The sequence below is a fragment of the Ceratotherium simum genome, chromosome 7, assembly GCF_057802395.1.
Source record: "Ceratotherium simum simum isolate JZ-2026a chromosome 7, ASM5780239v1, whole genome shotgun sequence".
In the NCBI taxonomy this organism is placed as follows: Eukaryota; Metazoa; Chordata; class Mammalia; order Perissodactyla; family Rhinocerotidae; genus Ceratotherium; species Ceratotherium simum.
This window is the reverse complement of record NC_141906.1, coordinates 40,778,175-40,806,029: the sequence shown is the minus strand read 5'-3', so window position 1 is coordinate 40,806,029 and position 27,855 is coordinate 40,778,175. Positions and strand designations below refer to the sequence as shown.

The following is a 27,855-nucleotide window of genomic DNA, read 5'->3' as shown; positions in this document are numbered from 1 at the left end:
TTACACATGAGGGAGAAGGTCTATAATATAGGCACCAACAAGCGTTTCAGAGTCAAATATGAGTGAAGTTATATCACATGGATAATGGAATACTGATTCTATTGATACCAATTTATTTATTCATTTCCCTGTTGGAGAGGACTCACTTTGTTTTCCATGGGTGGCAGGCTGCACTGTTTTCCTTCTGGGACGGTTTGTAATATTCTGTTATGTCTGTAGAGGCCATGTTGGCTAGAGGTTAAAACACCTTAACAGTAGCCATGAAATTATTCTCTGACCTTGCACTAGAAGTGACTTAACTTCTCGGGCCTTTGTTTCCTCAGCTGTAAAATGGGAATGATAATAGTTTCCTAGCAGGATAATTGAGAATTTAACTAGCTGGTAAATGTAGAATTCCTAAAACAGTCCACAGCACATAGTAGATGTTCAATGAATGGAAGCATGGCTCTCACATACATACAGATATTTCAGGAAGCTCAGGAAAGTGTGTGAGGAACACCCTACCCCATTCCTCTTGGTGACTCCCCATTTACCAGCTGCCTGCCACCCCCCTAATGGAATGAAGACCTGCCTTCCTTCCATGGGGAAAGATGAGATCTTAAATATTAGAAACTCTGGGAATGAAAACACAGTCACTTAGATTCACCACCAAGGAGCTGAGAAGCAGCTCCTAAGAGCTGGGTTTGATGGGGGGTGGGGACATCAGATCACTGACTGACTGAGGGAAGGGGGGCAAGCACCATGAAAGGGGAAAGAAGATGATTTGGAGGTGTCAGAGACAAGCTTATCTCACTGCCCAGTTTTTTCTGGGTCAGATTTTCTGTCTTTCTCCAAGGAACTCATTTCGTCTTAAAGGGCCTGAGGGACAGAGGTGCCACAGTCCTCATAGGCCAACTCATTTTCTTCATGACCTCATGCAGGCTGGTGGGTATTTCTACACTTTTCCTAAATTGGAGGCCATTAATATAGCTTCCACGATTTGTGTCTCCGTTGTTTTCTGCATTCCTTGTGTGACCCCAGACAAGTCTTTCGGGTCTCATCTGTAAATCAGAACAGAGCTGCCTCACCAGGATGCTGTGAGATTAAATGAAATGAGGTGTGGGAACCACTTAGCATTTCTCAGCAAGAACGAAAATTGGCAATTTCCAGGTGGCATTATAATTATGTTATAACATAGATGAGGTATGGTTGAGAAGGCAAGAAAAAAATGTTAGATGTATCCAGCATGCTTTGCTCATTATGTGGCATGGGTGGTAATCACCTAGAACTGTAGAAGGAGCTATTGTTTACTTCCTCCTTTCCACGTCAGAAACTGCTACCTTATTCAGTATCAGGTTCCTGCAATGTTTCTCACCTATACTTTAACCTTTGGAAACTGGGTGTGTTAAGTATATTTTGGGGCCTGTACTTTTAGACTAAGTGAACTTCAATAGAATGACTCAATACCTGTCAATATTTTCTTAGCTAGGAATCAGGAGGCAGGGAGTGTGAGGCAATAGTGACTGGATATTGCAGTTTCTGAAGGAGTTTTTCTAATAGGCTCTGTGGCAAGATTCCTTCTTTCTGTGGGCACGATTCTGTGGGGTTCTGCCTGTAACCAGTTAAAACCCAGCACGTACTCAAGCATTGTCAGGTGCCTGCATTCTTTCAGAACTCAGCTTTGTTTGCACCTGTTACACAAGGAAGCAGAGAGAGGTTTGATGAACGGAGGAGCAGAGACGAGGTCTCCTTTCGAGTGGCAAGGGAAACTCCAAATGCTCACAGTTCTAGTTCTGTTTACTGACTTTCAGCTGGGCAGTGTTGGCACAAACTTTGGTAAAGGAGCATTGTTTGGGTTTTTTAAAACATTTTTGGGGCCAGTCCTGTGGCGTAGTGGTTAAGTGCGCGTGCTCCGCTGCTGGTGGCCCGGGTTGGCATCCCAGGCGCGCACCGACGCACAGCTTGTCAGGCCATACTCTGGCGGCGTCTCATATAAAGTGGAGGAAGATGGACATGGATGTTAGCTCAGGGCCAGTCTTCCTCAGCAAAAAGAGGAGGATTGGCGTGGATGTTAGCTCAGGGCTTATCTTCCTCACACACACAAAAAATTTTTATTTCTAATCATCACAGATTGGTCTCTTTTATAAAATATGACAAAAATGAAATACAGAAAACAACAAGGGCATGCAAAGTATAAACCCACTGGTCATGTGCTGGGATGTCTCCGCAAATTGCTATAAATGATTCTAAATGCATACTTTCAATTTCTGTACTTATCTCACTGTGAACCACTAACAAATAGTTCACAGACTGGCACTGGTCCGTGAACTACACATTGATAGCACATCATGTCCCCCCCAAAATAATTGTGGAACATGTACACAATAATCCACAAGACATGGCTGAACCAAGGTGGAGAGTAAACAATAAAGAGGTGAGAAGCTCTTTCCATGTGGGTCAGGACCCTGCCCACAAATGAGGTGTAACTTGTCCTGACTATAGGCCTGTTCTGGGATAAGAAGACCCTCCTTTGTTACCTGAGATGACATGTTCTGTGAAACAACACTGAGCGTCTAGTAGCCTCTCTACTGACCAGGGCCTTAGATGGCCCCGCTGTTGGCACTTCTTTGGTCTGAAGGAGCCTAGAAATGGACTGGCCTTTTCATTTCTCTCTCTCTCGAATCTCTTCCTTAAGACCACCTCTCTGAGGACTGATCCCTCTGGTAGCTTATATTGTTTTAGGTCTGTGGCCTCAGACAGGGCCAGCCTGAGCCTCTAAAAAAATGATAACTTCTCAAATGTGTTCCAAGCTTCCCAATTCTTTTACCCTCTAGTTCCTACTCCCATACCCTACCCCATCCCACATCCCTCAGTTGCCTGGTGGCCTCCTCCTTTCTCCTTTGAAGAGATCTAACATACATCCCACTCTGAGGAATACTTGATTTTTTAATAACTTAAGCCTGTATGGATGGCAGTTTTGAGCTTTTTTCCTTTTCTTAATGGTCACCTTACAGAAACATGAGTCTGAACATGTCTGCGTCATCCTAACACACAGCCCAAGTTGTCCTTATCATCTGGTGTGTAGCACAAATGAGGACATTACAATGAAAGGAATCAGAGGTCTATCATGTGCCTGTCTCCCACACTGTGCAGACTTTCTATTAGAAAGACTTCCAGTTCCTGATGGTTTCTAAAAGAGTAAAGAATTACCCTTAGAATACATCCTGATACAGATCAGAGCCTCAGCCAAGGGAAGCAAGTTCTTAGGTGCAAAGAGAGTTAAGTTAGGGGCAGTGGGCATCTCAGTGCCATGACATCACACTGAGGAGGTGGTAGCCTATTCTGACTATATAAACCAGCCCTAGTAATAGATGTCATCAGTCAGAGGTCAGTGACTGCTTTTGCTGGAGCGAATGTAGCTGGGGTACTGTGAGCCAGCCTGAGCAGTAGGCAGAAGAGTTAGGAAGGCCAGAAGAAAGGCAGTGTAAGAGTGAGATGTGGAGAAAATAGGAAAGAGAAATAGGTATGAATGGTGAGGATGGAACCATTAATTCATAGGTTGGTTAGGTTTACTATCAGGATATTTATCGGCAATAAAGTGTTTAAATGTCCTTGTTTGCAATTGATTGAAAACACTGATTTAATATCTTGATAGCACCTAGTAGAATAAATCATTCTGTAGGGATGCTGATTTATTCTTTATTCAGTCAGCCAACATTTATTGAGTATTTATTGTATACAAGATGGTAGCTAGGAATTCAAAGATGAACAAGATATGGTCCCTGCCCTTGAGGTACTCATTGATGAAGGGGCTGACATGTATAACCATAAATTGTGATACAGTGTGATAAGTGTAATTAAAAAGCTGTGGGAATACAGAGACAGCAACATTGACTGTGTCTAGGGTGGATGGGAGGGATTGCCAGGGAAGCTTCTAGAGGTAGTCATAGTTAAGGCAATTCTTAAAGGATGATAAGGATTATGTTAGGCAGACATGGGGAGAGGACAGTACAGGCAGAGGGGATGACATGCGGGTCCGGCGTGTTGGAGACCTGAAGTGGTCTACTGTGGTAGATATGCTGCGTGAGTGGTGGGCAACTATACTGAAAGAAGAGGCTGGAACCAGACTGTGAGGAGCCTTGAATGTTGGCCAAAAGGCTGGACTTTTTCCTTTAAGTTACAAGGAGCCACCAAATGACTTTTTGATCAAATTTACTTTTTAGAGCGATTATTCTGGTAACTATGGGGTTAGACAGTTCTATTAGGACATTATAACAGAAATTTAGGTGAGAGATGGTGAGAACCTATCCAAGGGAGTGGAGAAAATAGGAAACATATGATGGAGTTTTAGAGATGAAATTAGAAGAAATTTGAGGTGTTTGTAGGGCACAGATATCTAATAATTGATATAGGATATGTGGGTTACTTGATGAGAAGTTCTCAACTGTGACCTATAAGTCAGAACTGCCCAGGGAACTTTTAAAAATCCCAGGGCTGAGTATCACTGCATTGCTTTCTCGGGGTTGAGGACCTGGATCTTGTTCACCACCATGTCCCAAGCATCTAACAATGTATCCAGCACATAGTAGGTACTCAGTAAGTATCTATGGAATGAATGAATGAATGACAGTACCCTCTCTTATCGTCCTTCATCACACTTATCACTACCTGACATTATACTACATATTTATTTTTGTATGTATTTATTGTCCCCTCCCCCCCAGATCCACGAGGAAAAGGACTTTTTGTTGACTGCTATAACTTATTTTGTTCACTACCCTATTCCTAGCACTTACAACAGTGCGCAAAAAATGTCTCGTGGAACGAATGAATGAATGTACGAATGAAGAAGGAGGGTGAGAGACTAACCAACTGAATGAATGAGAATAGTCGACCTGATAATGAATTATGAAATAAAGAATAGCAGTGAATCAGGGGTTAATAAATAAATAAATAAATGAATAAATGAATGGTTGAATGAAGTGGTTTGGAACCCAGGAAGTGAGTAGAAAAAGAGAAGAAGTGAGAAAAAATTAAACTACAAGGTAAGAACAGGATTGATAGCATCCAGATTTCATTGCTTTGCATTACTGAGAATCCCTCGCTTCAGAGGGATTCATCAACTTTGGTGATTATAAAAGATGGAGAAGAATTTGAGGGGCATTGTCAAATTTGGACAACTACAAGAGAGGAGCATTCAAGATGGAGAACTAGAAGGCATGAAGGCGGGAGGGAGCTTGGCTGCTGCAGAGGTTTGTAATGTCCATTAATCAAAATCATCTCTAGAGAATGTCTCCAACATGAGTTCAAGGAGAACAGGGCAAAGCCTTCCCTGTGGTATTTCTTTCCATGGCATTGGCAGGTTTTCCTCTGGGCACTTCCCTATGAAATTGTGAGAAAACGATGAGTTTTCTTGCAAGCAAAACTATGCATCCTCACCTCACTTTGTTTTTGGTAGAATTAAAACACTATTTTGTTGTAAGTCATTGTATGAACGAAAAATGCTAGTCTTTGAGCTTCATTGCCTGTGCTTCAGTGATACTCACTTCTGACACCAATCTCCCTCTTACCCTCCATTGAACAGAAACCAACCAATTAAAACCACGACTTTAGTTCTGAAATAGAAGCATTTTTTCCACTTATATGCTCTTTTTCCTGGAAAGCTTTTGCTTGTATATATCTATCTCCCTCTCCCAGAAGGATTAGCTACTTGCCTTTGCCCCCAATAATAAGATCAATGTCATGCACCTAGCTTGCTCCCAAAGGCAAGGTAGAGATGAGCCAATCAATGGACAATGCATTTGATCTTTTGTCCTTGGATTGATTGCACATCCAGTGTTGTGACCATTTCATTTCTTGGAGGCCTGCCCCACAGAATTACTTGCATTGAGCTCTTAAAGGAATCTTTCTTAATCCTATAGGATCTTGGATTTACCCACATCAGTTGTGGTAGGAATAGTTTCACTGTGACATCACAGTGCTTTATGCTTGGATGAGAATATTTCTTATACATCTGTGGCATGAAATGTGGTAGCACCAGAGAAGTAATATTTTACTTAAAAAAAAATACTGACTTGAAGGGCTTGGCATAGTATATTTCGTAATTTGCTTTCCTCACTTTATCCCTGAGCCATTTCTTCATTTGTTTATTCATGTGTTCAAGCTTCTTCAAGTGTAACACGTGCTAGCACAGTGCTGGGCACCGGGGATGAGGCATTGGAAGCATTAGCTTCCAAGGAACTCACAGTCCAAAGGGAGAGATCAGCAGCAACAAGAAACAAGTGAAAAAAATCACTTGCAGAATTTGCTTCTGATTCTAGACGCTGTTAGTTTAAGCTGAAAAATACCTGAGAAGAAGGTATAAGATTGCTGTTGTTATTTTTAACTGTTTTAGAGAGAAAAGTTGGTTAAGGTTCAAAAGCTCTTTAAAGTTGCTGTCTGTACTCAGGAGCACTTTATGGCTGGGCCTAGAAGCAGATGGAGTGTCCGGCTGCCTATGTGATGTGATTTTAAGACTGCTGTAAAGCCCCACCTCTTGCCCCGTACCTACTCCTGCCACAGTACCTAACATTATTTTTCTTTTTAGTGAAGTCGTCAAAGACTTATCGTATAATGCAGACACTTTTAGGAGGGGAATGCTAATGCCAATATCATAGTCTAATATTTTAATAATCCTCTTAAGGAAGTAAACAAATTCTGTCTAGGTGTTCCTTCTAGTATTGCAGGTAGTTTTTGAAGGATGCCTGAGAGAAGAAATTACAGAGCACAGGATGTAGAATTTGGTTTGCTGTACAATTTAAAAAACTCATCTTGTGAAATGTATTGAATATCTTTTATATTCAATCCCTTCTGAGAGGGATTCTAAGAAACAAAAGACACAATATCTGGCTATAAAGAGACTATATTCTCTTAGGAAGAGTAATGCATCTGTATATGAATATCTGATCACATGATAACAAATAGTGCCAGGCAGGGAGCAAATTCCTAATCCAAAGTACCAATAAAATGTGCTGTAATATTTGAGACAAGGAGACCCACTTCCACCTGGGCTGATACAGGAGCAGTGTCACAAAGGACGTGAGATTTGAACTGGGCTTGGAGATGACAGCGAGGATTTGGGCAAAGACAGCAGAGCAAACACTTGAGGGAGGGGCTGGGGGATAGGTTGAGTGGAGACAGCAAAGTGTCAGGTGAGTTTTTGGGACAGTGAGTAGATGGACCACTTTGTTTGGCATGAAGGGTCAACAGAAAGGAGGAGTGGGAAGTTCTATGGGGGCATATGGTGGAGCATCTCCTATTCCTTCCTGAGGAGTTCAGACTTCATTCCACAGGCCTTGAGGATCCAGGGAAAGGTAATGAGCAGAGGAGGGACATGCTCAAAGTTGTGTGTTAGGCTATTCCAGCTTAGTGGTGGAATGCTGAATGGATTAGGGGAGTGGAACTTTGGAGTCAGGAGGTCAAATGTGAGGCTGGTACAGTTGACAGAAATAAAGGAGGTGCCAGTACAAGTGGACAGAAAGTGACAGATGTGAGAGTTCCTGAGAAGAAAGTCACCCAGACTTCATTCCAATCCTCTTGCCACAAACCACCGCTTTACTGATGTGAGAAATCAGAGGCAGTATTAGCCATTACCATGGTTGTCTTTGGAGTCAGGATCAGACATACCTGGTTCAGATCCCCCGCTCTTTCACAAACTAATTTTGTGACATCAAGCAGTTTACTTAAACTCTCCCAGCCTCAATTTTCTCGCAAGTAAAATAGGGAGAAGGAAACATACCTCATAGGGATGTTGCAACCATCACTTGAGATGGTTGCTGTGATGATGGTTGCCCAATAAAAGACAGGCAGGCAAAACATTGTTGTGTTCCTTGAAAGAAGCAAAACCAGAGCTTAACCTAGGAAGTAACTCTATTTTCAGAGACAGAGTTTGAAGCATAAGATTCTTGTTTTAATTTTTTCTAATTAACCAGACTTGTGAACTGTAGCTAACCCAGTGTCCCATCCTTATCCCCTTTTTCTTCATTCCAACCATAAGGTAACTCAGTGAATATTGTGTATTTCTGATATTTTAGTGTCTGACCATATGCTCTGAATGCCTCGTTTCTTTCTCTTTTTTGCTTTCTGAATACAGTGATAAAGACATTTTGTTTAAAACCTAGATAATGTGCCTCATTGTATTTGGCAGATAACATGGATTTAAAAAAAAACACAATGGTTACCTGTCTGCTGCTGCATTCCCTGGCACTGGCTCAGTTAGCCTTCCCTTGTTCAGTCATTTACCAGTTGTGTACCAGGCACTGTACAAGGCGTTGCAGGGAATATAAAGACGATCAAGATACTCTTGAGGGATCTCCAGTTTACTATGAAGATAAGATATGTATACACAGAATGAGGTTGCACAGTAGACATGAAATACATAGCTGGATAGAGTTTAGTAAGAGACTGGTTTCATCTTTGGGAAGAAGGGGCAAACATGATGTGCAATATGGGCAGTCAGGGTTGGGGGTCTGGAGGCACAGGAACTGAATTTCCAGGGAGTGGAGGGAGAATAATGTAGAGGCTCTGCTTATCATTTGTTGTTGGTGAATGGGAAGGGGAAAGGAGGAAGATGGCAGGAGAAGATGGGTGTTCCATGGAGACCCCCAACCATCAGCACTTGGCTCAGGTCCTCTGATTATATGACTGCTTTATTTATCAAGGGAGATGATACAAAACGCTCTGAGAAACTGAGCATAGCATCTGCTATAAGGTTCCTCATATCGCTCGCTGGCTTCTTAAAATGATACTCAAGAAAAATTACTTTCTAGTCCTGAGCTATTGGCTATTTTTATTATAGGGACACTGTGAGTTCTTTCAGTGACCAGGTTTCTTTTTTCACATGGGCTGCTAGATAACTTGATTCAAGTTTACGTCTACGTGGTGCGAGAATAGAGGCCTCCTGTTGCGTGCTTTTCTATTAGCTTTAATTCTGGCTCCATTATAAGTTCCTACTCTTCTTCCCTTCCGCTCCTCATCTTTTTTTTTTTTCCGCTTTCTCAATCCATGTGATCAGACTGTATTTTATATACATCTACATCATCTACTCTAATTCCTTTCTGGAATAAGGAGGAGGGTAATGAAAGGAAGAATGGCTTCCTCAAAAGCTCATCCTGTTCCTGGGACTAACTCTGTACAAAAATAACAGAATGCAGAGGGAAGGAAAGGAAAGGAAGCTGCAGGAACATTTAGCCCATGATTTTAGTGACAATAATCTTGGGTAAGGCTCTGTGGCCTTGGGGCGAATTGCTCCCCTCCCCCAATCTCTAGTTCCTTTGCTGCATGGTAGACAGCCAGCACTCTCCAAGGTATTTTCCAAGTTTTTGACTCTGTGGTGCCACTAAGAGAGCCGGTGGAGTTTAACCAGGCACAGCGGTTTCAGCCAACAGTGACTTCACCTCTTATGCCTGAGGCAAGGCGACTGGAGCAGGAAGTCTGAGCAGAGGATTTTCTTCCCCTCCAGGGCCACTCTCACCCTCTCTTGCCCCTCTTACTCAATAGCCAAGAGAGTAGTTGTTCAGGAGGGTGCCTGTTCAACTCACTTTTCTCCATTCACTCTCACCCTGGGGCTGTCCTGTCCCTCAGAGAGGGAATCATAGTCTAGAGAATCTTCCTCACTCCTTGAAGCCAGCTTCAGGCTTCTAACCTCCTACCATCTTCTGGATGCTGTGCTTGTCCTCATCCCTCTTGTATTTGAACAAGAACTCACCTGGCCAGCCTGGAGAGCTGGGTTGAAAGTTCTCAGTAAGTTGCCCAAACCCACTGGTCTCCCTGCACAGCATCTCTTAGATCTGCTGTTTCTTCCATTCCTTTGCCAAGTCCCTTGTCTCAGCTTTTAGTTATTTCCAACCTGAGTTGGAGTAAGCACTGCCATTCTGCTCCTGGCCTGGGGAATTGGGCCCTAAAACTCTTGGGGGCTTTATTTCAGCAATGACAGTCTCTCCTTGAGGTCAATTGCTCCCTTTTGTCTGCATCTGATGTTAGCTTCTGACTTTGAGACGAGTTCATTTCTACAAATTTAAATTGTGAACCTCCTGTGCGCCTGATCCTGTGATAAAAACTTCAAGGCTTCTGATGGATGGTGTTGTCTTGTCTCGTGCCTGTCTTTCGTTTCTGTTCTGCTATTGCCTTCTCTTCACTGCTTAATCATCTCCAGGCCCCAACTGCCTCTCCCTTCCTGGCAGTTTGATTTTACAAACTTCCTCTCCTATCCTGCCTTAATAGCTTTCTGCTTCAGAGGCATAATTTATACTTCCTCAAAGGTGAGGTTTTATTCTCTGAATTATTGTTTTTTTTTTTTTTTTTTTACAGTTCCAGCATGGTAAATCCAGCTTCCACCGTGATTGATACATCCCAAGAAAACTCAGGAAAGTCAGCTGTGTCTCCAGCTAAGGTAGATTGAGCTCAGACTTCACAAATCTCATTTTTGGCAGGAATACCTTTTTTTCTCATTTTATCAAAGCACTATGTAATAAAGAGAATTTTGTAGTACTTTTTTTTTTGTACCAAATATAGGTAATTTTTACTATTTAATATAAGAAGTCACTCTTGTGGTGGAAAAGTTGATGAATACCGTTGCTGAAGACCCAGATTTCTTGCCATAGAGAATAAAAAAGTCTGAAGTTGTTGGGGGCTGCTGCTTTTAAGCATATGGAATGTGACTTGTTGGCTCCATGTCAGTCCTTATTCCTATTTATAGCTTCCTGAATCTGTATTAGAGGTCTGCTTGTGGGAGGGAATTGCCAATTTATGAAACTTAGAGGCAGTGAACATTGATAGTCTTATAGTAATGAAAAAAAATTCTATTTACTGATACTCTTTCTGACATTAAAATTGATGATTATAATAGTGATTATGAAGCACTTCAAGATACCTTGATAAACCCTGATAGGAAAAGTCAGTTACAGTTATATTTACTACAGCTTTAATCTAGCACAGTGAGAGTCTTGTACAGTAGAAAGAGCACTGGTGGGAAGCTGTGCTGATTAGAGTCTCAAGTTTACCCTGACTTTGACCAGCTCTTGGATATATCCAGACCCAAGTTTTCTCACCTCTGCAAAATGTGAGATTTAGATTTGAATGCCTGGTTCTGTCTAACTTGTAGGACTCTAGAATTGAGTATATTTTATACATTTTTTTTTTCTGTATGACATATATGGTAATTCTGTGCTAGCCAGATTAACCAGGACAATCATTTTTCAAACATGCCAGATAGAGTTTACTGGATAAAACTATCAAATATTGGAGATAATAAGCATTTGCCAACACTGAGTGGCTGCTATGACATTTAAAATGAGTTTAATAAACAATATTTTTCCCCAGCAAAGGAAGAATCCGTTTAACAGCTCCAGGTTGCCAGAAGATCACTTATTTCAACAAACCAAAAATGAGCAGTCAGAAAATGGAAGGGCTGGTTTCTTTCAGACTTCAAAAGAGGGTAAATATTATTTTTATGGACTAGATATTTTTATCTTTGTTATCTGTGGACTAAGGGAAATTCTCAGAGTTCTTTTAACTAAAATAACTTTCAAGAGAAAGTGAAAAGTCCTGATGGTTTTCTTATTCTACTATGCCCATTGGTTTCCTGCCTAAGGGAAGGAAGCAGAAATTTTAGAAACTGGAAGTTCATGCATTCCAGTCTTGGAGCTGACATTTGTTGAGATTCCATGCTTTGGGTTCCCCTGGAGTGAACTGGAAAATTTTTTGACCTGAGGCATTCATTCATTCATTTAACAGTATTTATTGAATGTCTACAATGTGCAGACACAGTTCTCTATTTAAAACTAAAAGTTTGCCTCAAGAAAAAAAGACCACTTGACAATGTTATGATTCTGTCGTCTGTAATTATCAGCCTAGTCCCACAGGAGCATTTGATCAGGTTTGTGACTTAACTGATTTAAGTCTGCCTCTTATGGAATTTTACCATTCTTTCATACCACTAAGAGGAAATTCTAGACAATTCAGTCTCTTCAAAAGCAACTGTAAGAAGATTCCATAAGCATTAAAGATTGGACAAAGGGTAGAAAATTAACAATTGAACAGTGGGGTTAGGAGTTTCAATTATCCTGTCTTGATATTAGTGTATTTTTCCCTCTCCACTGGATGCAGTTTATATAGCATAAAACATTTTACAGAAAAAAAAGTCACTGGGACATGTTGCTTTTTTTTTTTTTTAACTTTTTGACAAAATTAATTTTTGTTTTAGGTACTGAGATTTTCTTTTTAAAAAGTTGAATTCCTTTTTCTGCTTTCCGTACATGAATTTTTTTTTTTTAATTTTTTTTTTATTTATTTATTTTTCCCCCAAAGCCCCAGTAGATAGTTGTATGTGATAGTTGCACATCCTCTAGTTGCTGTATGTGGGACACGGCCTCAGCATGGCCAGAGAAGCGGTGCGTCAGTGCACGCCTGGGATCCGAACCCAGGCCGCCAGCAGCGGAGCGCGCGCACTTAACCGCTAAGCCACGGGGCCGGCCGTTACATACATGAATTTTTTTTTTTTTAATTTTTATTTATTTATTTACTCCCCCCAAAGCCCCAGTAGATAGTTGTATGTCATTGCTGCACATCCTTCTAGTTGCTGTATGTGGAATGCGACCTCAGCGTGGCCGGAGAAGGGTGCATCGGTGCGCACCTGGGATCCGAACCCTGGGCCGCCAGCAGCCAAGGGCGCACACTTAACCGCTAAGCCACGGGGCCGGCCCCATACATGAATTTTTTAAGTGACTTCTGTGTTTTTCCTTAGCTTCCTTAAGGATTTTATTTTAAATTCCTTTTTTAAAAACTTTTTTATTGGGTATAAAATACCACAAAGTATGTATGTAAAGCAGACTAATCTTTTTTTTTTTTCTTTTTTTTTTCCGTTTTTTTTTTGTGAGCGAGATCAGCCCTGAGCTAACATCCGTACTAATCCCCTTTTTTTTGCTGAGGAAGACCAGCTCTGAGCTAACGTCTATTGCCAATCCTCCTCCTTTTTTTCTTCCCCAAAGCCCCAGTAGATAGTTGTATGTCATAGTTGCACATGCTTCTAGTTGCTGTATGTGGGCCACGGCCTCAGCATGGCAGGGAAAGCTGTGCGTGGGTGCGCAGCCAGGATCCAAACCTGGGCCACCAGTAGCAGAGTGCGCGCACTTAACCGCTAAGCCACCAGGCCGACCCTAAAGCAGAGTAATCTTAAATGTACAGTTCAATGAAGTTCGTGCATGAATTTTTTTTTTTATAGATGTTTTAATGGTTTCTAACATTGTGAAATTTTGGGTTGTACATTTTTGTTTGTCCATCACCATATATATGACTCCCTTCACCCCTTGTGCCCACCCCCCACCGCTCCTGGTAACCACAGTACAGTTTTCTCTGTCCATGTGTTGGCTTATATTCCACATATGAGTGAGATCATACAGTGTTTGTCTTTCTCTTTCTGGCTTATTTCACTTAACATAATATGCTCCAGGCCCATCCATGTTGTTGCAAATGGGACGATTTTGTCTTTTTTTATGGCTGAGTAGTATTCCATTATATATATATACCACATTTTCTTAATCCAATCATCAGTCGAGGGACACTTAGGTTGCTTCCACTTCTTGGCTATGGTGAATAATGCTACAATGAACATAGGGGTGCGTAAGCCTCTTTGGATTGTTGATTTCAGGTTCGTTGGATAGATTCCCAGTAGTGGGATGGCTGGATCATAGGGCATCTCTATTTTTAATTCTTTGAGGAATCTCCATACCGTTTTCCATAGAGGCTGCACCAATTTGCATTCCCACCAGCTGTGTATGAGGGTTTCTGTTTCTCCACATCCTCTCCAACATTTGTTGTTTTTTGTCTTGGTGATTATAGCCATTCTAACGGGCGTGAGGTGGTATCTTAGTGTTGTTTTGATTTGCATTTCCCTGATGATTAGTGATGTTGAGCATCTTTTCATGTGCCTATTGGCCATCTGTATATCTTCCTTGGAGAAGTGTCTCTTCATTTCCTCTGCCCATTTTTTGATCGGGCTGTTTGTTTTTTTGTTGTTCAGTTGTGTAAGTTCTTTATATATTATCGTGCATGAATTTTTAAAGACTTAAATTAGGTCTGTGCTTATGCTATGTACTTTATTGTCCTTAATGTTTTAGTACTTTTGCTAAATGTAGATTGTTTATGACAGGTGTTTTAAATTATAGAGTTATTTTCCATTTGATATATCATCTAATATGTTTTAATTTTCAGGTGAAGTGTCAGAGTCAAAAGAAAAGTCGTCTACCCTGGATACTTCAAGCCAAAAGTTAGAGAAACCAAAGCAGACTTCTCCAGACCTTGAGAATGGATCCCAAATCAAAGCTCCAATCCCCAAAGCTAGGAAAATGATCTACAAATCACATACTTTAAAGCAAGATGATAACCAGTCTTTTTCCAGACAGAGGACAGACTCCCTGAATGCGAGAGGGGCTCCGAGAGGAATCCTGAAACGCAACTCCAGTTCCAGCAGCACAGACTCAGAAACCATTCGTTTTCATCAGAACTTTGAACCCAAAAGCAAAATTGTGTCACCTAGCCTAACCATCCATGAGAGAATTACTGAGAAGGAGCATTCTTTAGACGATGACTCCTCCTCAAACTCACAGGAGCCGTTAAAGCACGTGAGATTCTCTGCGGTGAAGGATGAACCCCCACAGAGTCCTGGGCTAAGCCATGGCCAGGAAGTGGGAGAATTCAGTGTTTTAGAATCTGACAGGTTGAAGAATGGAACAGAAAATGCAGGAGACATAGATGAGTTTTGGAATGACCCTAAGACTTCCCAATACAGAAGGCCCTTGCCTTTACATCAATCAGCCTCAAGCCCAAGTGCATCAAAAAATGAAACACACCAGCCAACAACTTCTGGTTCTTTTCCAATTAATGGGCACCAGTCTTCCTCAGAAGTTTTAACTGCAAGACCACAGTCCATTGAGAATTCACCCACCATCAGTGAACACAAAGCTAAATCATCAGAATTATCAAGGCTTGAATCAGAATTGTCCAAAACCCCTGCTGGTAAGAGAGTTGTCACTACTAGAGTATAAAAACTCACCCAGTGGGCTTGGAATGGCCAGGCCAGCCAGCCCTATAGGAGCCCCATTTCGCCTCGTAGGCATTCCAACTAGAATTCAGGAAGATGCCACTGGGGAATGTACATACTTCTTAATGGGTTTGGAGGTTTTTTCTCAATCATCAATAACCAAAAGAACCAGGATAGCACAGTTTCTGGCCCATTATGCTTTACTCTAAAAAATGTAACTATCAATTATTTAACTGAACAAATTACAGTGTTTTGAGTTAAATCAAGGCATATATGCAGAGTAAGAAAGATATGCTAATACCCTTGTATAGAGTAAATATATTATTACTCACCTAATGCAAATTTATCAATTATTGTTTAACCAAACTTTGGTTTCTCTTTTAATCTCGGGAGAACCTTCACTTTCTTAGCCTCGAAGGATGGGAACTAGACTGCCCTGAGCTGACATCCAATGCCAATCCTCCTCTTTTTTGCTGAGGAAGATTGGCCCTGGGCTAACATCCGTGCCCATCTTCCTCTACTTTATATGGGATGCTGCCACAGCATGGCCTGACAAGCGGTGCGTCGGTCCACGCCTGGGATCCAAACCTGCGAACCCTGGGCCACCAAAGCGGAGCGCGTGCACTTAACCGCTGCACCACCGGCCGGCCCCCATGATAATTTCTTTATAGTCAGGAAAATTTATGGTAGCAACGGTCAAGTTTCTAACTCATTTGCTCTCACCTTCCCTTAGTAGTCAATATTGTTAACCCTGAATCACTTTTGCTCAGCCCTACGGTTTCATATTTGTTCAGATCGATTTACTTCTTAAATGAGAAAGCATTTTCACCACCCCTCCTCCCAGACATTTTAAATCATTTGAACAGAATATTTTTTTAAAAATTAAAAATTATCAGGTGCTTCTTCAAGAAATAAAGGAACTCACATTAGAGGAAATTACTGTTTGAGTAAACATTAGCAAATAATTGGATGATGCTTACTTAAATCTTTATTCAAAAGATGAAAAATTTGGGGCCAGCCTGCTGGCATAGTGGTTAAGTTCGTGCGCTCGGCTTCGCTGCCCAGGGTTCGCAGGTTAGGATCCTGGGCATGGACCGATGCACTGTTCATCAAGCCATGCTGTGGCAGCGTCCCATATAAAGTAGAGGAAGAGGTGCACGGATGTTAGCCCAGGGCCAATCTTCCTCAGCAAAAGGAGGAGGATTGGCATCGGATGTTAGCTCAGGACTGATCTTCCTCAAAGAAAGAAAGAAAGAAAAAAAAAAGATGAAAAATTTGTTTGGTAATATTTTCTTTTATTATAATTCATAGAAAATATTTGGTAAGCCTTTCGTTTTACAAACTGCACCTGCTTTCCCACAGGGTATCTTTAAAATTTTGTATTAACTACTTATTTGTGCTTTCTGATTTTTAAATCCCAACTGACCGTGATATTTGGGAGGAAGGCATCATCAGCTACACCCATTTTGATTGAGATGCCTTCTGGCCTCAGAGCTTATAAACAAATTCTGCTTACTCATTAGTGCCCTGCTTTTTCCCTGCTTACCACAGAAATATACACAGGGGAAATGGAGCATAAACAGAAAATTAGGGCCAAAAAAATGGTAAACTCTGTGCAAATTATAAGGGTTTGACTTCAGCTCTGAGCTTCAGGATAGTCAATATCATACTCCTTATTACGCTAGGAAAAAACAAAAGAATTTCCCAGGGGGAACAAAACATTACCTGGCATCAAATTTTTAAAATAACTATTCTTATTTTAAAAATAATAAACTTTCATTGTAAAACATTTAAAAAGAAGAAATGCCCTCAGATGCACTGAGCCAACAGCTGATATATGGTATTTTAGCTCAATAGCTAAAATACATGGGTCTAGGGATGAACAGACAGAAGTAAAATTGGCCCGTCTCACCATCACTCCCAGTAACTCACTTCATGTAAAAAATAAAAAAATGCAAGCAGAAAACAGATATCATCTGTATGTACTATTGCTAACATTTAATTGTAGAGCCTTTCAATAATTTTCAGACATGAATATAATTTTAAATTATATTTATACTGCCCAGACTTCTTTTTTCACTGACAGTGTTAACGTTTTTTCATCATTAAATAGTCTTCTGTTAAACAGACTAACATGGAATTCTTAAAGATTTCTCAAAGGCACTTCACAATTATTGACGTGTATTTAATAGTACAATGTGTAGTTAAGGAAGAAAACCAATACTCACTATGTGCCAATTATTGTATAAGACGTTGTTGTTTTCACATTTAGCCCACGTAGATGATTAAAATTAAAGATAGAATTTTATTAACTGATATGTCCTTTAGTGAATTTGAAATGTAGCTGACTTTGTAAAAATTCAGTTCACATAATTTTCAGGAAAATGTGCTACATAGCTTAGCATTTATAAGGGAGAGGGAGAAATGCTGAAACACCTGAGTCTTAAGTAAAGGGGGAAAATGCCTGAATTTCCTCTTCTAAATGTGCCCTATGATTAAGGCTTAGAAAGGACTCTCTCTGCTTTCTTGATAACTTAGAAAGAACTTAAATATCCTTCTCTAGCCTCCTAGCCATCGGTTAGCCAACATCAGGGAACAGGTAGAGATCGCATTCTCCATCAGTCCTCATTTTAGTTTATTTCGCTCACAGAAACTACTTATAACTCACAATTGTTGAAGGTAAATAGAGGATAATGGAGGAGCCTCTTGATATCATGGTCCTCAAACTCCAGAATGCAAAACAGTCACTGAGAACCTGTTAGTAAAGGTTCCTGAGCCCCATCTTCAGAGATTCTGGTTTAATGTATCAGGAATAACTCCCAGGAATGCAATATCCTCCTTGTGTAGTTCTAACGTTCTGGAGGGAGCTCTTTGAAATCTTCCTTGAAAGTTGTTTTTCCAACTCCTGAAATCTCCTAAGTCAGTGTTCCTCGACCTTGGGTATAAGTCCCCTCTAGGGTTTATGAGTGGCCAGTGGAAGGGTGGAGTCATAAAATCAACATGGTGTATCTTCCTGGAGTGTCAGTTTTATGCAAAGATTTGAGAGTAGGAGAAAATATTTAAAATATAATATGGATCAGAATTCAAAATTCACATGAATTTTTAAAACAAACCAGAGACTTCAAAGAAATTTCCCAGTTTGGTCTACACTCCTCACTTCCAGGGGTCTACATTTATCTTCCTTTACTGTCATAGGACATCTTTGGTAGAATATCTTAATTAGGATGGTTTACATTATAACCCCTGAAAAATGCTGATATAAACAGTGGTGTGGAAAGTATAAATACAAAGTGCCTTTTTAAGAGATAATGTGAGTGATTGAATAGTAATTCTTTAAGCATTCTCTTTTCTAATTTAGAAAAGCATTTCTATGTTGCAGATGAACTGTCTCATGTTGAGCCTGAGCCATCTCAGGTGCCAGATCACAGTTCTAGAGACCATCAGCAAGGTAAGCCCCCTCTTCTCAAGGCCCTAAAAGCTAAGACGTCCTCACGCTCTGGTCCAAATGCCACTGAGATAAGGAAGACAACTGATGATTCCATATCTAAGGTCCTAGACTGGTTTAACAGAAGTTCTCACACAGATGACAATAAGTCATTTTTCCAACATCCCAGAAGAATAGAGCCCAAAGAAAAAACAGACTCAAAATCACAGATTGCTATTGCCTTGGTGACAGATGACATCAGTCTAAAAGAAAATGGCTCAAAGGCTCCATTATCCACTGAAGTTGAATTGACACCTATGGGATCTGATTTAATGTTCCAGGTAGAGGGAAATATGCTGCCTTCTGGAAACTGCCAAGATAGTAATGTGAATATCAAACCCAAATCTATTAATTTGTCCAAACAAGGCAAGGAAGGTCCAGGCATATGGCAGCCATTTGAAATCTGCGGTCCAAATCAAGGGAGTAAAGCTCTGGACTATAGCCAAGGTTCAAAAAACATAGGAGAAGGAAATGGGGTACTTCCCCCAAACTATTCGTACAGTGCTCTCAAGGGATCTGAATTTGTAGAACACCAAGTCCCATGCAATGTTCAGGATGCTGGCAGCGTGGGTGAAGAAAAGGCCAAGCCTCGTGCTTATGAAAAAAATAGAGGAAACTCAGAAGTGAATTTTGATTCTTCAACCATTATCAAAGAACCAAGTTTGAAAGACAACGTGAAGGCAAAGAGAGAGAGCAAGGGGAGGGATATTTACGTCCCAAAAGCTTCCTTAGAGTCAAAGAATATTGAGTCACCACCTGGGGCTGCCAACGACAAATCTCCTTGGAAGAAGCCCGAGGTCCAGCTCCAAGAAGCTGATGAGGTTCCCAAGAACCAAGTGCAAAGAGAGAAATACAAAAGAGTGAGTGAAAGAATATCCTTTTGGGAAGGTGAGAAAGCTGCTGCTAAGTTAACTCATCAAGAACACCCATCTTCATGCAGTCAGGAACAACCCTCTGCTAAAGCATATCAGCCTGTGAAGTCCATGGACAGTTTATCTATGGGCCAGAATGAATATAATCAAGTCACTGCCAAACAAGTGGTCCTAGATGAGGATGGCCAAGCAGCCCATCTCTCCAGTTTTTATTCCTCGAATAAACCTAAAGAGACCAGGCCCCAAATATCAGGTCCATTCAAAAATTATCTTTCAGCTGACCAATCAAGTAAAGCATCTCTATTTCACAATAAGAAAAATGAACCTATAAAAACATTGCCAGTGGCAGACAGCTTGCGTTCTGGAAGGGACATTACCTTACCGGCACTGCAACATCCTTCAAATGTTGGGAGTGAAATACATACTTCTTTGGAGGAAGACAGATCCCCAATTGGTGAATCAAATCTCAACTTTAAAGTTATGTCCCTAAAAGAAAGAATGGATGAACCCACCACAGAACAGGTTTATAATCACTCTCAATTTGAGAATTTGAGACAGTTTTGGGATTTAGGAGCCAATATGAACAGTCAGGATAATGTTGAGAAGAAGAATACCACAACAAGCCAAAAAAATTCTGTGCCTTTTAATAGCCAGAAACACAAAGAATTCAGTGACATTAAATCACCAGGGAAAAATACCCATGAAATAGAGAGACTTCTAAGCCAAAAGAAAGTTCCCACAAGAGAGGAACTAGAGAAATTGAATTCAAAGTGCACACTCCAGGTGTTACCAGATGAAACCACATTTTCATTGAGACCACCCAGAAAGTCCACTCATCAACTGCCAGGAAATGAGTCATCAAAGGAAAACGTGGAAAAGAATACGGAATGGTTTGTTACTCCAGTGTTCAAGGAAGAAAAGCATTACTCAGACCAAGAGATTCAAGAATCCATAGTGAAAACAACTGTTTTATCTAAAGACTATAAAGACACTCTTAATGACAGCTTACAGAAGCTGCTTTCAGAAGCTTCATCACCAGCAATCCAACCTTCTGGTGGAAAAGTTCATGGAAAACAAGTGCTTGAACCAAGTGTCTCTGAAAATAGGACATGGCCTCAAAAGACAGATTTTGCCAATACTGAGGAAGAAGCCAAAGGACCTAAGGAGATCATTAATGAGCATGTAGACAAAACAGTAGCTCCTCCAAAGGTCAAACCAAACACTTTGACTGCTAGTCTAGACAAACTATTGAAGGAAGCAACTGGAACTTCAGCCTCTCCCTTGCAAACCAAGTTGGAATCTGTTACCACTAGGTTCAATTCTGAGCCTGAAGGGAAAAGAGTTTTTGAAAAAGGGATAGAACAGAGTTACAACACACCAGCCTTTCAGAGAGAGGAAGAAACTTTGGGAAATACACCTCTCCCCCAGAACGCTGAAGGTGGTGAGTGTCCGCTAAACATGGAGAACTTGGTTCAGATGACTGCAGGTTTTCACCCATTGGATCAACCATCCCATCTTCACAGAAAGGGTTCTTCTGGGGATGTGACCAACACTCCCCAAGATATGCCTTCTTCCTGGGATGCTCATCTTGCTCCCCAGCATAAGTCACTACCTTTTCACAGGGGAATTTCAGAGACTGTAGAAAAAGTCATTCTTCCACCCAAACATGCATTGAATGATATAGACACTGTATTACAGAATCTACATAGAGAAGCTTGGTTTAGTTATCCAGTTGGGAGGGAAGTAGTTCCTGGAGAAGTAAAAGCAGAATTTCCTGAAGGAGTACAGGCAGCAGGTAGCCCTAAAAATTCTCTGGGAGTTATCCCACCATGGGCTCCAATGGACACCATAGTTCCAAACAGAAAGGATTTTTATTCCTTCAACATAGTTCCTGATGAAATTCATGAAGATGGATCATATTTAGCTGCCCAAATGTCTCCATCAGAACAAACCCTTAGCTCATCCAGTTCTAGTGTTGCTCAGTATGGCAAAGAGTTACCTCAGGAAGTGGTAGAAATTGTGAGGGAAACAATTATTCACCCTAAATCAGAGCTCCTTGAATTCAGTGCTGGCTTAGAAAAACTACTGAAGGAAACAATTGAAACCCCTTCCTCAAAACATGAAAGTGATACAGGGACTCTTTCTCCATCCAAGGTAATAGGTAGTACTGAGGTGCCCAGGCAGGATGCTTCTGAATTCCATCCTGAGGAAATAAAAGAAACAGTAAAAAAGTCTGAAGCTCTGTCAATAACTGAGAGTGCTTTTGATATTGGTTTTGAGAAACTCCTTAAAGAAACATCTGAAACTCCTTCTTATCAGTTCCAGGTGTCAGTGAAGGAGGAAATTCCTGAGAAGGAGCCTTCACAGTCAGAGTGGGCCAGGTTCTTGGAGACAGTGCCCCATTTTTACTGGGCAGCCTCAGAGGCCTCTGAAATGAAGCTTAAGAGTAATGTTTTCAAATCGCAAGTCAACCAGTGTGATCAAGTGATGAGAGGAGGCGAAGTTGTGACTGATTTGTCAGCAGATCTCTGTGATTCTGAAAGTGGGGTTGAGATTACTGGAACCCCACAACTTTATGTGGACCATGAAATAGAGACTGTTGAAACTATAAAACCCCCAGAGGACAGGCATAGTGAAAGTAAGGTTGCAAGGGTTGGAGAAGGGGCTTTTCAGGAGCCTGGCTTCGAAGAGTCTCCTGAAGCAATTAGTGTGCCCAGAAATAGGCAACCCACTCCTCTCCTGACGAACAAAGAAAACCCTACAAAAACAAGTAGAGTTGAATTGATTCTGGCATCACCATATAAGAGACAAGAGAAAGAGGAAGAAAAAGAAGGTTTCTCTGACTCCGATTTTTCAGATGGAAACATTGGTTCTAATGCAGAAAGCTGGAGAAATACCTCCAGTGAGCATTTTGAAGTTTTTAAACCATTGGTGAATGAGTTGATTTATGGAATGCTGATGTAAAGGATGATGTAGTTTTTTAAATTGGGATTAATTTGACCCTCCCAAATGGTGCTAAATTCTTACCACTTCAGTTCTCCCTAGCCTTTCTTAAGAAAAAACTCCATTTCCTTTTATATTCTTTAATCAAATGAGTTGTTGAGAGACAGCTTTACCTAAGGCAGTGTCTCAGAATCTGGCTTTATTCTCATTAATCAACAATACAATTTTTAGGTTTCAAAAACATTTTTTAAAGAACTTTTTTGGGTTTAGAAAGTACCTCTAAAACATCCAAGCTAGTTTTCCTCCTGGAAATAATTAGAATTTCTTTCTCAATTGGCAATCCACACAGAAGCTTCTAGTAAGATTTGTGGCAAGAAATTGCTACAAATAGGCTCAAATTTCCCTTTTAAGGAGCAATATTTTCCCACAGTAGTGGCTAAATACCAGGAACAAAGTGCAAGGCTGGAACTTTCTTTCCCTCAGATGCCTTGTGCTGTGGTGGTTTTGTTGCCACACTCTCCTTCTCGTTTTCAATTATGTGCAGAATCCCCTTCTAGAATATGATCTTGGTCAGATGACTTCACCTGATTCCACCTAAGGGCATTGCCTGGCCTGCTGTATTTCTTTGGCTCCAGCCTTGGCTAAGTGGATGGAGATCTTAATCAATACCACATTCATCTAAGTGGACTTAGGGGTACTGGTTTCAGCCAGGCTATGAAACATAGGGCTTGTTTCCATTTGCTATTCTGATCAACAAGGGAATTTTAGCGGAGAAACCCAGGAGCAAATAGGAATGAGAAGGTACTTGATTAGAGTGATGAAATGATAAAGGATGCTCTCTGCCTGGGTCATTTTAACCAAAGTTGCACAACAACTAGTGTTGATCACCTTCCTAGTTTAATAGAATTTGTCATTTTCTAGCTCCCTCACTCTCAATGAGAATAAATAAGCTTTACTGCGTGGCTGACTTATGAGGTTTGGGTTCCTTTGCAAGTAGCTCTAGGGCCTCTCCTTGAAAACTGACCAGGAAATCCACCTTTAAACCTAATTAATCAAGTTGAAGCCCCTTTAACAAATGTTGCTGGTAAGAAAAGGAAAGTGAGATACCAGTCTCTGAAACCAGACATACACAAGAGTATAAGCATGTTAAACTTGTTGAAGTAGACTTTTACTAAACTACTCCATGAGTTACTAGGGTAAACCGACCCACAGGAAGAGGAGGGCTTGTAAATTTGCACTTACTTTGGAGACTAGTGCTTAACGTGCATAGCTATGTTTATAGTATACCAGCATAACTAATTGAACAGCAAAAAGCCCATCTAAAAACAAAATAATCAATATTAAATAACCCCCCAGACAGAGCCCAGATAGGACATTTTAAAATTATAAGCCAAGTAAGGGGTATAAAATGGTACAGTCATAGTTTTTTATCCTCTAACCTAAATTATTATTTCAAAACAAATGGGTTGTGGGGTGAGAGTAGGGAGGAACCTGACTAAAAGGGCACCATAATTTTGGTGAGTAACCTAACACGTTTGACTTGTGGCTGAGCTCTTAATCAACCAATATCTCAATGTGCTCCTTAAAAAAAAAAAAAAAAAAAAAAGGGTTCCATAGTCAAATACTTTTGGAAATGCTGGGAGATTATGCAAATTATTAGCATATTAAAGTGTCTGAGAAGATCTGTAGTAAGGAATCTTTTAAATTTCAACACAGAGCATCCCAAATCTAATTCATCTTAGAGTCAATTTGCTGTAGAATGCCTTTTAACATTGGGCAGAACTGGAATGCATTTCAGGAGAGTATTGTCTGGAGAAGTGGTTCCCAAATTCATTGACTCATTAATGGAATCATTCGCTGATTTAGCAAACATTTTTGTAGTGCCTATTGCCAGCCACTGTTCTAGGCACTGAGAATACAATAGTCATGAGTGATAGTACTCAGACCAGGGCTTATCCATGATGGAGTCTTCACCGTCAAACAGAAAGATTAAGGACTGTGTAGAGAAATTTTTTTGTAACATTAGATGTATTTAATTTAAAAGACTCTTCTTATTCTGAGATTATGCCCTTTTTCTTTTTTAAAATTTTGGTCCTTAAAATGCCTTTTCATTAGTAGATGATAGAGTACCCCCCGCCCCCCGCTTAGAATGCCTTAGGTAAAATAAAAAGTTGACAACCTCATGTCATTTCCCAACATTTTGTTGGAAATTTTGCTAGCTCATGAACCCCAAAAAGCCTACATCCATTGATCTAGAGAATTCAACAATCTGTGTACCCGATTATACACAGATGTTAAACATCTGAATCTTGCCTTCAGCTAATTTTTTTAATGCTCCTAAAACCATTTTGTGGCTGTCTTCAAAAGCTGAAAGTGAAGTGGAAAGATTCAAAATCTGGCACAGAACAAATCATGTGCCTAAAATAGAGGTGTAGAAGACTAAGAAATCACATTTCTATTTATGTGGTAGTCTTGTTTCTATATGGTTTATACTTGCAAATACTTCTTGACCAGGAAAACTATTTTTTTAAAGAGTATGCTAATAGTGGATAAATTTTATTTTCTTCTGTGAAGTACATAATAAAGTAAATGTATAGAGGCTTATGGCATAATGCCTCCTTTTGACCTATTTCAATGTCCATTGGTTATTAAGAATTTGGTTTTTTTTTTTTGTACTGCGCAGTGTTCATCAGTTTTGTCTTGTAACAGGTTCAGAAGAAGAACCCAGTCCTGTTTTGAAAACTTTGGAAAGGAGTCCTGCTAGAAAAATGCCTTCCAAAAGTCTAGAAGACATTTCATCAGATTCATCAAGTGAGAATAAAGTTTGCCCCACTGTTCATGCCCCCATCTAAGCTTAAAAATGCTTATGTGCTCTTCTGTGGCCTCACTGCCTGCTGTTGTGCACTGAAACCCCTAAAATGGAGCGGTTAACAGATGAGAATAACCTTTTCCAAGTGAGCTGAAGAGGCACACCCTAAAGTGGCTAGAACTTTGCTTTTAAAATACTGCACAAGTTTTAGTTACTAGAACACTAGGTTTCCTTGAATTGAAGAATCCCAGTTTGAGTATTTATTCAAGTACAGTGAGTTTTAAAAGATTGTGGTAACTAGTGATTCTAGTAGTAATAGGTAACATTTATTTATCACTAGGTGCCAAGACTTGGCTAAGCATTCTACATGCATTATCTCATTTAAGTGGCATAAGCAACCCTGTGAGGGATGAATTGTTATCTCCATTTAATAGATGAGGAAAATGAAGGTCAGAGAGGTAAAGTAACTTGCTTAGTGTCATACAGCAGAGCTGAGACTCAAAATCAAGAGCATTTATGAAGTGACCATATGACAGTGTTGCATGTCTGATGAATTTTGCATGATATGGAGATGGAAAGGCCCTGGCTTCAAGGACTTTCTTTTCTCTTTTATCCCTTCTTTTCATGTGTTTCTTTTGGATACTGGACCTATAAGCCCAAAGACTACCTGACACACAACACTGTAGGCACACTATTCCCTGTTGGCTGCTGCTTTAATTGATGAAGGATTTCTTGAGTACTAACATAAAGCATAATGTATGTAGGGACTTGTGAGCCAGACAAATGGACTTAAAAATCGTGACTTCTAAGGATTTTTTCTTGTTTTTTTTTTTTTTGTTTTTTCTTTTTTTTTCTGAGGAAGATTAGCCCTGAGCTAACATCTGTGCCAGTCTTCCTCTACTTTGTATGTGGGTCACTGCCACAGCATGGCTGAGGAGTGGTATAGGTCCACAACCAGGATCTGAACCCATGAACTCAGGCTGCCGAAGCGAAACACACTGAACTTAACCACTATGCCACAGAGTCGGCCCCCTGTTCTTGTTGTTTTTAAACTAAGATGCTCCCCTGGGATTGCAGATGGTCATGAGGAAATTTACTGAGTGAAAGTTAACCACTGCCAAACTCACGATTAAAAATTAGCCACTGTCATGTTTAGAATATTTGTTATGCATCTGCAATTAAGACTAGAAAGTCAGAATTTAAAAAGGAAAAGAAAAAGCCACGCCACTAAACAACTCCTAAAATTCAGAGATTCTCAAGGCCCTGAAGACAGTATTCTCAATTTGGAATGCAGTCCTAAACCTACCAAAGATCTTGGAATCTCAGGGTTGGAAGGGACCTTGAAGGTCACCCATTCCAAACTCCCCCCAATTTAGGAATTCCCTCTAAAGCCTCCTCAACAGGTGGCCAACCCCCACATCCGCCTGAACGCTTCCAGAGAAGGCAAGGCCAATCCTTTGTTGGACAGCCCCGATTGTTCTTCCTGATGTTGATGATGGACCCTGAGAAAAAAACTCTGTAACAATTGTCCAGCTTGGCAAACCTCTTGCCTGCGAAGCATGGGGCTATTTCCATGGTGCAGCTTTAAAGTAGTCAGGAATGTGTAGGGTTAAAAAAAAAATCACCATCAGCTGACGGGTATTCCTGCATGCTCCTTTCCAAATACCGATACCCACTCTCACACTAGCCTGCCAAGATTCCACTTAGCAGCTGGTCCCCAGTTACATCTCTTCAGTTGACTTCCCAAGCAAGGCTCCCAGAGGCGTACACAAATGATGATGCACGCACAGAAATATTTGTTAATGACCATGGGCTTGGGAAGGTGTTAGTCATGGCTAGCATCTTACCCTTTCCAGAAGAATAGGGAGGCTGTTGCAGCGCTGTGCTTTCTCCTGCTGCCAGCCGATTGCTTGCTCTGAGCTAACCCTCTAACCCCTGGGAGTCCGTGTGCAGCAGTATGCTGATGTAAGCTGCATCGGAGCTGAAATGGGAGCTCCCGCTATGGCACTGGCTCAAGTAGCTAATCTAAGGAGAAAGTATTTTGGGGAAGACATCTTGGTTGCACCCCTCACTGCATCTTGACTAATTTCTTCCAACTCCAGGGGCTTCCAGGGACAATCTCATTGTTCCTTCTCGCCAAGGGTCAGCTGTGTTAACCATTTGTTAATTTCTCCTGAACAGATCAAGCAAAAGTAGATACTCAGCCAGAAGAATTAGTACGTAGTGCTGAAGATGGTAAATATCTTTATGTATTTGCATGTCTGTCTGTGTATTAGGTTCTGGGGTGGTTTGGGCAGTCACGGGGACGCAGCTGTTGGATAAATAGAAGAACGTCATTTGCCACTATGTGATGAATGGTGCCTAAGTTATAAAATGGTTCTGACTTAGTGCATTTAATGCTGTTTGTATTCTTAAGGCTTCTGCTGGTGATACTGTTGTGAGGATCTCATCAGAGACCCTTGGGAAGTAAAGGTTTCTATAAATAGGAAATTGTATTTCTATAAGTATAAGCTGATTTTTACTACTCTGACTTGCAGAACTCCTTCTGAAGGCAGGAAGAGTGGAGTGGGTTCCTGGGTTAAGTTATTTCCATATTTGATTCTCAAGTCTCAACATTTAGATCTCTCTGGACATAACTGGTTAAGCTTTAGATTCAAACAAAGGATCTCAGAACCAGAGTGGGGATCCTACC

General features: G+C 40.7%; 1 protein-coding gene across 1 annotated transcript in view; it reads left to right on the top strand.

Annotated features, from left to right (window-relative positions):
- Nucleotides 1–27,855, top strand: part of SYTL2 (synaptotagmin like 2) — a 107,017-nt gene that overhangs the window by 58,342 nt on the left and 20,820 nt on the right. Inside the window, exons 5-10 of the mRNA XM_014790379.2 lie at nucleotides 10,327–10,408; nucleotides 11,338–11,452; nucleotides 14,227–15,030; nucleotides 18,435–22,313; nucleotides 25,064–25,165; nucleotides 27,345–27,398. Of these exons, the coding sequence (XP_014645865.2) occupies nucleotides 10,327–10,408; nucleotides 11,338–11,452; nucleotides 14,227–15,030; nucleotides 18,435–22,313; nucleotides 25,064–25,165; nucleotides 27,345–27,398 (5,036 nt within the window). The remainder of the gene's footprint in view (nucleotides 1–10,326; nucleotides 10,409–11,337; nucleotides 11,453–14,226; nucleotides 15,031–18,434; nucleotides 22,314–25,063; nucleotides 25,166–27,344; nucleotides 27,399–27,855) is intronic.